The following is a 13,413-nucleotide window of genomic DNA, read 5'->3' on the forward strand; positions in this document are numbered from 1 at the left end:
TGAACCCGAGTGAAGCCCGATTCTATGGAGAGTTGGATTCCCTTGAGCAATGCCCAGGCTTCTGCTTCTAGTGGGGTGCATGTGCCAATGGTTGCTACGAAGCCATATTTCCATTCACCCAAGCTGTCTCTCATAACACCCCCACATCCAGCTACATTTATTATTATTTTTTAATAGTGAGTTTGGGTCTTCCACTTTTGGTGCTACATTTGTTTTTTTTTTTAATAGCCGATTTCTTTGTCAAATTATAGGGAGTGATTTTTTATTTCACCTTCCATTACTCTCGTACCAAACCAATATAATTTTATGCATGAGTTTGTTTGTGTTTGCTTTAAAAAAAAAAAAAGGAAAAAGAAAAAAAGTGACTTTATAATGTGTTGGAAAATGTTGTGGGCCTTTGTAGGGTCGACCAAGTAACAAAGTACTGAAGTAGAGTAGGCTATTCCCAAGTTTACGTCGGACGTCGGAGCTGGTACCAGGGTTTAAGCCGGAGGGAGGAGGTTAGCAATCAATCAGTGATATGCAAACGCGATGGAGGACGAGGAGGGTTTAAGGATCAAAGTGGTGTTCGAAGATGGTGACATTCTCAATGATTCCCAGAAATCAGAGGGCCTCGAGAGAAGCTGGCTTCTCCTCAAACCCACGCACCACACAATAATCTCCCAATTCTCTTCCGATCTCTTCCACAACTTCAAACTCCATAACTCCTGTCCCCATGGCATCCTCCTCTCTGTAAATTACTCTCTCTCTCCCTCCCTCTATGTATGTTTGTATGTATATGCAATTATGCATGCGGCGTGCCCTGATGTGGGAGAAACTTGTTACTTTCATGGATAATCTGGAAATGTAGGTTATAGAATGACTAGTGGTATGCTTTTATACAATGCCTATGGGTGTTTTGTGTTGGTTATCGTTGTTTGTTGCTTTAATTCGATTCACATACTTTTACCATTTCTGGAAACGAGTGGAAGAGAAGAAAAAAAACTAGTAAATAAAAGGCTAGAATTTGGGAATGGGTTAGTGGGGCTTTGGGTGGGTGAAGAAGGGGGGTTTATTGGATTCAGTGAGATGAAGCATGAAATTAAACCGTCTGTGTTAGGAAATATTTATTTGAGTTTGGTGATTCTGAGATTAGATTTATTGTGAGAGCTTGTGTTGGCCTTAATTGTGTGCAGATGGATGGGTTTGTCTTGCCACCTTTTGAGTCAACTTGTTTCTTTAAAGATAAAGATGTAATCAGGTGAGTATAGCTAATTTTCGTGTACTACGTTTTGGTGAATTATGTGCACTTTTAATGTGATTTCTATATTATGTTAGTGTGAAGAAGAAGAAGAAGAAGAAGAAGGGAGGTTCGTTGGTTATTGTAGGGGATGCACCTAATTTGGTGGAGAATGTCCAAAGTGTTGAGAAACCATCTGTAAATACCAAAGCTCTGCTTTTGGCAAATGAGGCATTTAACAAGGAACATGGGGGCTATGAGAGTGACAGACCTGAAGAGGAGAGGAGAGGCCAGGTGGATGATTACAATTTACATAAGAATTTGCTGGATGGAGTTGCAGTCTCCAAGAAAAGGAAGGCATCCGAGGAACTTCATAGCACAAAGTATGAACTAAGCTCTCCATATGTGGATTCCTCTTTTAAAAAAATTTGTGGGAGAATTGTATGGCGGTTGCAGTTACAGCTTCAAATGGGCCAATGGATAACTCACTTTCTCTGAATACAGGAAGAAGAAACAGTGCTCTCAAGTTGCAGAGGAGTGCAACATTGATGCTCAGACAGAGCCGAGTCAGCCGACTAAGAAATCTAAACGAGATCGGACAGCCAAGATAAGTAATAAAAAGGAACAACGAAAATCTGAATCTAAGATGGATGGGGCTGAAGATAATAATGAAACTGCGGAAATGACTAAAGACAATCATACTAAGCCCAACACAAAGAAGTATGTGTTATTACTCAAATGCCTTGTCTTTCTTCTATGGTTTTGTGGTGTTTGATCTCCATAGTCTAAATTATGAGTTTATATGTCATTTGTTTTTATTTTTATTTGTATTGAGGCTAAATGTTTTCAAACTTTTCCCCAATCTGATTCTTTGATTGATTTTAGACCCCAGGGGAAAATAGGTAACTCGTACCTAGAACTCTTATTGCATGACTATCTCCTCACTTTCATTTCATGGCCCTCCAGTGTTGCTGATATTTCAGACTAGAAATTATATGCTTTTATATTGCTTATATATTCTAGATTTCTAGAAATTATCTGGTTTTATCTAAGTTTCCTTGTTGTTACTTTAGAAATGATCACATTCAAGAGAATGGGAAGGAATGCGTGGACGTGACAGCCAAGCCGGAAGAAATACAAAAGGTATTCTCAATCAAAATTTAAGATTTTTTATTGAAGTTGATTCATTGAAACATACTGTGTAGTCAGTTTTTGGTTATACAATTTAAACTAGATTATGCTTGAAGTATTACAACTGTTTCTCAATCTATGTCTAACATGCTTTATGGACTACTATACTTGCAATGGCTTTATAAATACTTTGAAACATTGTTTTGGAGATTGTAGAAGTAAGGGAAATTTGTCTCCAAAAGAGGTTGTTATGTACGTTATATTCTAATCTAATTCATGAATATAACTGAATAACACTTTCAGATGACAGCTTTGTTTTTCTCAGATTATATTTTATTTCGTGCATCCATTAGTTTCCCTTAGAGGGCGTTTGGTAGCCAGGAAAGTTCAAACTTTCTTGGGAATTTAAAAGGTTGGGAAAATTATTCCCATGTTTGGTGCAATCCTTGACTTAAAGTTCGAGTCAATGAGATTCTAATTCCTTTTCCCGGGTAACTGGGAATCTACCAAATTTATTCAATTACGTTATCCTTTTTGGCGCCATGTGAAGAGTATCTTACAAATATAAAGAAATTTGTCTCTCCAACCATTACAAAAGATTATAACACTGTTTATCAAAAAAATTGTCTCTCTCAACACTTTTTTACATGCATATTGTTTTGTATTTTGAATATTCTTGTTGTAGACTGGGATTTTTTGGTATATGGTTTATTAATTTACAAGTGATTTAGTAAACTCTCAATTATTTGTTATGTTGTTGTTGTTGTTTATTTACTTATTTATTATTTTTTTTAATGTTTGTATATAGCAAGGATATATTAGGGATTTAAAAAAAATTTCTAGGAAAGCTTAAGCGAACCAAACATCTTAATTAATTTTTTAGGTAATTTAATTCTTATGTTTCCTAGGTTCCCATCAAATACAGTCCTTGGAAATATTTTCCTAGGAATTTAAGCGAACCAAACATCTTAATTAAATTGCTGATTTCTTAGTGTTTTACGTTATTCACTTGAAGTTATGATAGTCTATATACTTGATTTGGTCAGCGGCCAAGCAGGAGCTCAAGGCGACAATATGCAAAGAGGAGGCTCATACGGGAAATGACTAAAATTCTAAAGGAAAATGCAGATTCTCAATTAAAGGCACTTGTATGTACTATAGTATAATATGCAGAGAACCCACTTTCCTTTCAGTAGTTTGACCTCTATTGCCTACTTCTATTCCTGATTTTACAGAACAGTTCGAAGGACACGCAATCCAAAGATGGAAGCGAAGAGGCAGTTAGGCTACCAAAAGGACGTGTAAGTAAAATAAATTTGCTTAAAGTTCCCCCTTTTCATGGATAGGCACCATTAACAACTTATGATCTGAATTTGCAGCAGAAGTGGAAGAAGGGACAAGCTAGGGCCAAAAGAGAAGAGGATATAAGCCGACCAAAAGGACATGTGAGTAATATATATAAAGCTTCTGTTTCTATTAGATACTGTATTGTCATTTAAAGCTTATATTGTGAATATCCAGATACATTGGAAGCAGAGACAAACTGGAGATGAAATCAAAGAAACCCCTGGTCAACCCAAGGGACTTGTGAGTGATTGAAAAAATGTAAATCTTCTCTTCCTGTCACAGAATTCCCAACAAACATGTATATCATTTTTTGCAGCTATATTGGAAGGGATTGCTTTGCGACGATATGACTAAAGATATGGACAAACAGGAATGTACAAATTCTAAAAACCTTTCCTGTGGTGAGCCTGATCAAAATAGTGATAATGCAGATGGGGTTGTTCCAATTGAACTTACTCCGGGACACATCCACTCTGAGCTTCCAGGGAAAGGTCTTATGATCCTTCACTCACTTTACAGACATTTTCTCTATCATTCTCTTAGATGTCTAGTTTGTTGTGCTGTGGCTTTTTCTGCTTTTTAAAGCTGTCAGCTGATTACTTATCAATCTTTGTTCAAATGATAATCTGGATTCTGAAAGTTCAATTATTAGACACTTGGTCTGAATGAGTGTTGGAATTTTTCTCACCTCTGTTTGCTTATCCACTTAAATATCATTACTGAGATTGTAAAATGCTACCTAGATCCATAATGCATATTTTTATTTGTAGATTATATTAGAACCTATGATTTTTTGAACTATTGCCTGTATTTTTAATTTTATATGAATCTTGTTTCCTTATTTTTACTTATCTTCTAACTCACCGTGGAGGTTGGGGTTGTGCTATAAGAGGCATGCGTATTTGTCTATTTCAGAAATATGACCTGATCCCTTTTGGAATAAATGCATATATGGTATGCTGTATTATAGAATACCTAACATGTCAGATTTTTCTGGTTGATGCAGAAGAAGCTGTGCAACAGAATCAAGCTCAAGCGGTATAATAATCTAATTTTTTAGTAAAATTTTATATTTTTTGGATGTGCATTAGTGCATTACTGCTTTCCAACTCAGTTGAAATCTATAGAGAACTGTTAGTCTATTGTAATTGCTAATTTATTATGCCATGATAATTCTCAGTTTTTTATTTGGAGGATCTGTTAGAAAATTTTCTTGTTTTCTTAAGTTTCATGAATGATGAATTTCCAAGTTTTACTTCAGGAAAATTTCAGGTGGAATGGGGTCATCAACAAGAAAAATGACCAGAAATTGGGCAAAGAGAAAATTTCATTCTCTCAAAGAAATGAAATTAATGAGTTGAACAAAAAATCATCTGAAATGTCAAGTGCTGAAAAGATTACACATTGTGATGGATCAATTGACTTTGCTAAACTTCCATCCCTCTCTGATACACCTAAGGTTAGCTCGAGTATATTACTGAATTCAATTGCTACCTTTCATCCACAATAAATATTTTGCTTTGACGGAATTGGTATATGCAACCTACTACACATAGCTTAAGACTATTTTGTGTTGCAATATCTATCATATACATCCCAAGTGTTATTCTCTCTATTGTAGGAAGGCGATGTGATTGCATATCGGCTGCTTAAGTTATCATCCAACTGGACTGCTGAGCTCTCCCCGTACCATGTATTTCATTGCATTATGCTTTGTATTTTGGTTATTGATAGGATCATGAGAAAAAAAGTTTTGACATTCCCTTTTACTGAAGGTTGGCAAAGTATCATCATTCAATTCTGAATCAAGTAGAGCTTCACTGATGCCAGTTGCCGGATATCCATTTTATTCCAAAAAGTCAGGTGAAGATGAATGCGCCATGCAACCTGATAGCTCTCTTTATAAAGAGGATGGATCATTGGAGGTAAGCTCTCTCCATTTCTTTTGTAAACTCTCTCCACTGTGTGCAGCCGCTCTAAATTTGAACCATAACTGGTATGCAGATAGATTTGTCATCACTTGTTGATGTTCGTGTTGTAAAAACTACCACCTTTAACCCTTCAAAAGAAGTTTCTGTTTGGACTGGTGTTGGTGCCTCCACCAACACATTAACAGTTATCGAGTGGCTCTAGTGATAAGCAAACACCTACTATTCCTGGTACTAGTTTTTTTTTTTTTGGAAGTGAGCAATTCAGATGGAAGTTATTCTGAACTTAAAATATTGTCTTTTGTTCTCCAGAAAATGGGGAAGTAAACCATGAAAAACAAATGCATACTTGCAGCAGAGGTATGGAACTATGAATTGTATTCAGTTCCATCATTACCTTGGTCACATCTTTGCCTATTGAGATGTTATTTAAAACCTAATAATGTCTCTCTCTATTGGTAGAAAATGGAGTGAACCTTTGGGAGCAACTCAGCGAGGCTTTATCTGCGAAAAAGCAGCAAAGTAGTTGGGGTAAGGTGACTCCAAGCAAGATTTCATGGTCATATGAAGCTTCGAGAGGCAGTGGATATGCGCCTAGAAAAAAGGGTTTCTCTCGGTGGAAAAATAAGAGATAAATGGTATTCTATGCTCTGGTATGCTCCATCCATCACTTCCAACCTGTGCGAAGGAAATGCCGAGGATGAACTAATTTCACAGCCCAAAACAGAACTACCCAGAACCGAAGTTTTAATGTTCATATTGTCTATTCATGTGATCTAGTTGCCCCAACATGAACAAAAGAACATTATGGATATATATTTATCCAAGTGTGTGGTTTTGTTTCTTCTCCATTCCTGTATGGGTATGTATGGTACCTCTGTAATCCACTGCTTTCTGGGAAAACTGTTGTAAAGATGTGACAAAATAGAGATGGCCTAATTTATGAAACACAGAATAAACAAAGTCTAGGAGACTAGTGCTATATTATATCTGTATCTGTAGCAGAAAAACAAACCTTGAGTGAAAATGGAAAGGAACAGAGGAAGGTGGCAAACCATAAAACAATTTTAAGAGAAGTTGGTGTAGAGGCTTATTAGCGACAAAATTATATACTTGTAATTCCTAAGACGACAGCAGTTTCTTCTTCTCTGTACATGCATGTATCTCCTCCTTCCACACATCACACGGGCAGAAAGTCGAGAACATCTACCTAGGATGCCATTTCGCCACCGCTAAGATGCTTGCCAAGGTGGATGCACAACGGCTGAAAAACCCGAGATTACAATACCTCTCGCCTAATTAGTGCGTTCTCGAGAGAGGCAGGATACGTTTTTAAGGAGATGATCGGGTTCCTTGCCTTGATTCACTATCTGCAATTCAGTAGTATTGGAAGTTAGCTTCGATTATTTGGCTCGCTAAAACTAGAGAATACAAAAGAAATGTTGGTATGCTTTGCCAAAAATACATGGTTATCACATTCTCAGATTCTGGAAGAGATCCTAAAGTCTACGAACAAGTTTCAGAAAATGCTTTCAACCACCCCCACTGTCCATTCTATTAGACTTCTACGGGAAATTGACTGTTATAGGACAGTCAACACTATACTTGACAAAAATAGGACGCTGATTAATTTTGGACGGTCAAGGGAAAATCGAGTTTGGGAAATGCGGTTGGGTTGATAAACGTATTTCCCAAACTCGGTCAAAGTAAATGCTATTCTCTCTCCCCGTCAACATCAGACGCATTTCCCAAATGCGTCTGATATATAAAATACTCCAACTACGTTTCTCAAATGCGGCTGTAGTATACTGCAAATCTGCATTTGGCAAATGCGTTTCTCGTATAATATGAGAAAAAGCATTTCTCAAATGCGGATATGCTTCCCGCTGGAGCCCAGCTTTTAACAAATTTCTGTAAAACATGTATAAAAGACTTCAGATCTGAGAAAAGTAAGAAAACAAAAATACAATAATATACCTCCATCCTCAAATTCTGGCTCCGATCCGCTGTCTCTTGCGAGTTTGCGACGTACAGTTAAGGCAGCGTTGAGAAAGGATGGGGAAAGGAGGTAGAGGCACATACTCAGATCTGAAGTTTTTTATACTTTTCCCAAATGCGAGTTGGCGGTTGGGCTCCGGCGAGAAGGCGGGAAGCATATCCGCATTTGGGAAATGCTTTTCTCGTATAAATAAGAGAAACGCATTACAAATGCGGATTTGCAGTATACTACAGCCGCATTTGGAAAACGCGGTTGGAGTATTTTATACATCAGACGCATTTTGGGAATGCGTCTGATGTTGACGGGGAGAGAAAATAGCATTTACTTCGACCGAGTTTAGGAAATGCGTTTTTCAACCCAACCGCATTTCCCAAACTCCGTTTTCCCTTGACCGTCCAAAATTAGAAAGCGTCCTATTTTTGTCAAGTATAGGACTGACTATCCTATAACAGTCAATTTCCCGACTTCTACTTATAAGTTAAAGGAAAAAGGGTCAAATAAGCCACTGAACCAAAAAAGAGTTCAATTAAACCACTCAACATTCAACCGGTTGTTTCAGGGTCATGCAGGCTAAAATAAGAGTTGTTGGCACGTGATGTGGAAATACTTTCTTTATTTTATTGATTGATTGTTGGTGGGATAAAATCTCATGAATCATTCAAAATTTAAGGTGCATGAACCTAGAACAACCAGTTATATGGAAAAATTGGATGACTTTTGAATGTGGAATGAGTGGTTTAACTGAACTCTTTTTTGGTTCAGTGGCCTATTTGACCTTTTTTCCTAAGTTAAAAGATACCATTAATATGTATTGTTACTTTGAACAAGTCATACCCCATATGCACATATTAACATTCAAGAATAGATATAAATTTGAATGTTTAACCTATCTTTAGAATCAATGGCGGGAAGACAAAGTACATAAGAATAGGAGGGAAAAAGTACCTGTACAACAGATCTAACCAGACGCTTTTCAAGAAGAAAATTGTGTCCAACTGCCTCCCACTGGATATGACCATCCTCCCACATGCTATCGTTCTTGATCGACTGACCGTTTCTTTGCGTCCATGGCACGTCACGCCCTATCCAAACGTACAAAACGTTGTTGTTTTTGGAGTCGACGCTCACATCGGGAACAAATATGAGATAGACGGCCCTCGAATCGAGAGGCCCACAAGGCAACTCGAATTTATGCATCGAAGGCCACTCATAAAGGGCAACGTTAGTCGTTTGAACTCTTCCATGGAATTCACCGTCAGTTACCAACGTCTCAGAGTCCACCATTGGCTCCTCGATACTCAACTCAACGGAACCGTCTTCGAAATTGTGGCACTCAACGCCCCTCATTACAACATCTTCTACATCGGGTCGAGAAAACGACCACGTTCTTGCCAAATTGGGAGGAAGCTGAGGAGCCTCGTCGATAGAAGTCAACATCATTCGCGGTGGAGGATGACTTCCTCTACGCTCCGCTATTGAGGGGGAACAAGTGTTTGTTACTCTAGCTATATGAGTGTTTGGAAATGATTCTTCGGTTCGAGTCAAAGTTCCTTTACAAAGTAAACACGGGTCTTCTTTTAAGGTTCCATTCGACACATGTGGATCTTTGGACTCCATTCCAGAAGGCGAAGGCTGTGCAGATAGGTATGACAAGTCAGACCAGTTAGAAGAAGTGGGCGAGAAAGTGAAGGAGCTAGAGTAATCCGAGGTTGACGGTGAGAGCGAGGGGGATGTGGAGCTCGACTTTGGTTTCCCGGGAAGAAAACAGGAAAGGGAATCTAACGAACTGAACGAAGGTGTAGGTGAGAGTAAAGGCTCGGGAGTTGCACACTCGGGATCTTTACAAGGATCCTTCAGCCAACTAGGACTGCTGGTAGCATAAGACGAAAACGAGTCTGGTGAATCGCACTGAGGACTCGAAGGCGATGAAGGCTCAACGGGAGAGATTTCTAAAGAGGCGTCGTCAATCATACCCTGACTCGTATTCACGTCGTTACTGCTCATTTTAGATGACAAGATGAATTCTTTCATAACGCCACTCGCAAACTTCTGCCTCAATCTGTTCCAGCCGTTAGCCCGAGCGGGAAGACAAGTCTCGAATCCGGTCCCCGATAACGGAAATGGCGGTACAACCCCACCCGCAACAGCCTTGTGGAAAATCTCGAAATCTAAATCATATTCGCTCACCTTCCTTAAACCAACACTCGAAGACAAAATTCCCTCGTTTTTTATATGAACAAAGAACTTTTCATTGCCAAGAGCCTCCCAAAACTCGGATGGCTCTTCGCCTTCTTTGAGGATTAGAATTGGACCCTTAGCCTTTTCATACCGGACAACCTGATCAGCAGCTGCCCGAGCATTGTCTGACATTACTGAAACACAGTGCTTTCCTATCCACACGTAAATAGCCGAGGGAACATGAACAAGGAACGCTCCTCGAGAATCAAGTGCTTTAACTCCCGGTTCACCCAACATCTTTGGAACAAGATGGAGGGGATCATATGGAGAGTGGGGAGCGATCCTATACATCCTCAGCAAAGAAGTCGGGCTTACAGGTAGAGCATGAACCCGCTTTTGACACTGCAAAAGTTGGCACGCAAAACCCATATTCGGGTTCGTCACCCCTCTTGCTGCTTTCACGTGCTGAAAAGCATCTTCGAAGCTCTGCCCCTTCTTCCACATCAGATACGCTATAACCAAAGAGGTTGATCTGGACACCCCCTGACAACAATGAACAAAGACTCGCCCACCTTGTTCTCGAACATCCTCAAAGTAATCGAAAACATCATAGAGAATGCTCGTGATGTCCTCAGTCGGGCTGTCCCGCAGCCAGAGTGTCTTGTACACCATATCGCCCTTGAAATACTCCGGGCAGATAAACCCAACGCAATTCAGGACATGAGTGATCCCATTCTGACGAAGAATCTCACGGTCCTTGGCAATCGTCTCGCTCCCCAAGTATATATGATCCACAATCTTCGAGCACTCCTTATTAAAGAACGCAAGCTTGTCTCGCTTGAACTGAAATTCCCTCGGAGGCTGCTCGGACGTCGAAGTCTCCTGGATGGTAATCGGCCCGAGGCGGGCCCCGGGAGTAGGAGGGTTGTTTGGCCACACACCTAGATCATCTGACCCAGCACTAGGCCACTCCTCAGCCTTTGGCCTGTTGATTGAAAGTGGTTGAAGGGGAGGCAAACAAGCCCTTGCCTTACTATTCCATTGTTTCTTGGCAAAATTTGATTTCCTAGGAGAGCGGTCAGTCCAGGAAGCAGACCGAGCATATGTTCTCCGATTCCCGCCGCCGGATAACACATCTTTATCATTATCTTCACCCCCAAGCATATTCAATTCCCAGAGAAAAACTAAACCTCCCCAGAACCAATCACACTCATGTGAGGATTGTTCCAGGAAACCCCATAAAGTCCTCACAAATTCAAACAGACCCTTATAGAATTAGCTCCATGGAAAACCTAAACAGTGGATAAAAGTTGAGTCTTGATTGACAGAATTTCAGAAATTCAAAGAAACCCCATGGAAGGATGAAGCCCACATGTTCAATTTTTCATTCATTCATTCATTCAAACAAACAGCTGGGCTGCCCGTTCAAAGATTCTTTTTTGATTCCATTTTCCAACCACCTAAAAGCCTTGACCACCTCCCCGTTTCTGCATGTTTTATTGACAGAATAAAACAAAAGAAGCAGAAATCAACCACAAAATACGACTTGGTAAAACAAACGGCCATTCAAACGTTAAACAGAAGAAAAAGTGCATAGAAAAATCAATTCAAAACCCATAAACTTTAAATAATAATAATTCAAATAAGACTCACTGGGAAAGGGTGGATTGGTTGTTGGGTATTTGCAGCAGCCACTTTGGTTTTTGAAAAAACTCTCAAAATTTGAAGTCTTTGAATGATTGATGATGATGAACAGGGGAGATGAAATAATAAGAGAAGAATTTACCAATTAAAAGTTTTTTTTTTTAATTTAATTTTTTTTTTTTAATGTAGAGAGAGAAATTTTGAAATGTAGGAGGAAACCGGAGAGGAGGCCAACAAAAAAGTGAAAACGACAGGGTGGCAGTTTGTGGACCGGAATAGAATCGGTCAAACTGCCACGTCATTACTATTGATAATAACATCCGGATTTTTCAATTTCATTTTTTTTTGTTAATCATTAATTCTATTTTTTTAGTCGGTAACAATTTACTTTTAATCATTTTTTAGTATATCTCATTTTGATTCTAATATTATGTAACATAATTATTTTTTTATCATTCATTAATAAAATTATTAAAAATTTCATTAAATACATGACCATTTTAATATTTTTATACAAAATGAGTTGACCAATTATATTTTTATTTATTTTTTATTTTTTAAAAAAATTCTTAATTGAAAATCGAAATGTTTTTGTATTTGTCATTGTTCCACACACATTTCTTTTTTGTCCATAGAAAATCGAACTCAAATTATCCCAAAATTCTCCCTCACAAAGAGAGCTCATTTGTAACTTGAGCTACTCTATTAGGTTCCCACACTCATTTCTATATGTACGTTATGTTATGTGTTGTATTTTATACATAAATGATATTAGTATTAATTTTTGCTAATAAATGACATATTCTAGTTTCTTTAAATATGAGTTAATTACCGAAATGGTCCCTTGACTATAGTGAAATTATCAATTTGGTCCTTGACTATTTTTTTTACCAATTAAGTCCCTCAACATTAAAAATCTTAACCAATTTGGTTCTCCATTTGTTTGACCGTTAGTCAACCGTTAACTTGGGACCAAATTGGTAATTTCGCTATAGTCAAGGGACCATTTTGGTAATTAACTTTAGTGGTGGGCAATTCAGTTTAGTTTTCTCGAACTGAACCATATCAAACCGAACCGAACTAATTTGGTTCGGTAATATACCGAACAACTGAACGATATTGAATTCTTGTATACCGAACGGTTCAATAAAAAACCGATCCGAACCGAATTGTTCGGTAAAAAATTGAACTGAACCGAATACCGTTTGATTTTTTAAAAAAATATAATAATAATAATAAATAAATAAATAAAAAGTAAATCCAAGTCCCATACTCCTTGCTCTGCCGTTCAGCTCATATTCTCACGGGTATCTCTCGTAAATGTTTTATTTGATTTCTTTATGGTTTGTTATCAAAAGTAATATATTATGTGTTATGATGTTTACATAGTCCATATCAAAAGTCTAATATATCAAAAAAAAAAAAAAAAAAAACAAAAAAAAAATATATATATATATATATATATATATATATATATATATATATATATATATATATATATATATATATATATATATATAAATAGCAATCCAAAGTTCAAACAGTATTCGGTTCGGTTCGGTTTTTACCGAACAAATTCAGTTCGGTTCGAATTTTTATCGAACCGTTCGGTATACAAGAATCTATTACCGTTTGGTTGTTCGGTATATTACAAAATCTAACTAGTTTGGTACGGTTCGATTCGAGAAAACTGAACCGAATTGCCCACCCTTAAAGTTAATTACCAAAATGGTCCCTTGACTATAGCAAATTATCAATTTGGTCCCAAGTTAACGGTTGACTAACGGTCAAACAAACGGAGGACCAAATTGGTTAAGATTTTTAAAGTTGAGGGACTTAATTGGTCAAAAAAAAATAGTCAAGGACCAAATTGGTAATTTCTCTATAGTCAAGGGACCATTTCGATAATTAACTCTTTAAATATTTTAGAATAGATTACATGAGGATTATATATATTGAATAATTAA

The 13,413-nt window shown here is 37.7% G+C and overlaps 2 protein-coding genes across 12 annotated transcripts; one reads left to right on the top strand and one right to left on the bottom strand.

Annotated features, from left to right (window-relative positions):
- The first annotated feature begins 385 nt into the window (after positions 1 to 385).
- LOC109160150 (coilin-like) lies at positions 386 to 6,528 on the top strand. 10 transcript variants are annotated; one of them, XM_019308340.1, is made up of 17 exons: positions 387 to 732; positions 1,176 to 1,240; positions 1,318 to 1,602; positions 1,724 to 1,939; positions 2,293 to 2,362; positions 3,397 to 3,498; positions 3,586 to 3,651; positions 3,730 to 3,795; positions 3,872 to 3,937; positions 4,014 to 4,188; positions 4,704 to 4,735; positions 4,959 to 5,156; positions 5,319 to 5,390; positions 5,473 to 5,622; positions 5,702 to 5,856; positions 5,938 to 5,985; positions 6,088 to 6,476. In XM_019308340.1, the coding sequence occupies exons 1-15, from the start codon at positions 532 to 534 to the stop codon at positions 5,828 to 5,830; spliced, it is 1,893 nt and encodes a 630-aa protein (XP_019163885.1). In that variant the 5' UTR covers positions 387 to 531; the 3' UTR covers positions 5,831 to 5,856; positions 5,938 to 5,985; positions 6,088 to 6,476. The 10 variants fall into 10 exon arrangements, with proteins under 10 accessions (XP_019163887.1, XP_019163889.1, XP_019163894.1 ...); XM_019308341.1 differs by having other exon boundaries at positions 3,733 to 3,795; XM_019308343.1 differs by lacking the exon at positions 5,702 to 5,856 and having other exon boundaries at positions 5,473 to 5,555.
- A 40-nt stretch (positions 6,529 to 6,568) lies between these two features.
- On the bottom strand, positions 6,569 to 11,603 carry LOC109160149 (protein-tyrosine-phosphatase MKP1-like). Of its 2 annotated transcripts, none has more exons than XM_019308338.1 (3): positions 11,456 to 11,601; positions 8,570 to 11,289; positions 6,569 to 6,995 (listed from the first exon to the last, which is right to left on the bottom strand). In XM_019308338.1, exons 2-3 carry the CDS (start codon positions 10,964 to 10,966, stop codon positions 6,921 to 6,923), a joined length of 2,472 nt encoding a protein of 823 aa, XP_019163883.1. In that variant the 5' UTR covers positions 10,967 to 11,289; positions 11,456 to 11,601; the 3' UTR covers positions 6,569 to 6,920. The 2 variants fall into 2 exon arrangements, with proteins under 2 accessions (XP_019163883.1, XP_019163884.1); XM_019308339.1 differs by lacking the exon at positions 6,569 to 6,995 and adding an exon at positions 8,473 to 8,501 and having other exon boundaries at positions 8,538 to 11,289; positions 11,456 to 11,603.
- Positions 11,604 to 13,413: the final 1,810 nt, after the last annotated feature.

Source organism: Ipomoea nil, unplaced genomic scaffold (genome assembly GCF_001879475.1).
Source record: "Ipomoea nil cultivar Tokyo-kokei standard unplaced genomic scaffold, Asagao_1.1 scaffold2845, whole genome shotgun sequence".
Classification (NCBI taxonomy): domain Eukaryota; kingdom Viridiplantae; phylum Streptophyta; class Magnoliopsida; order Solanales; family Convolvulaceae; genus Ipomoea; species Ipomoea nil.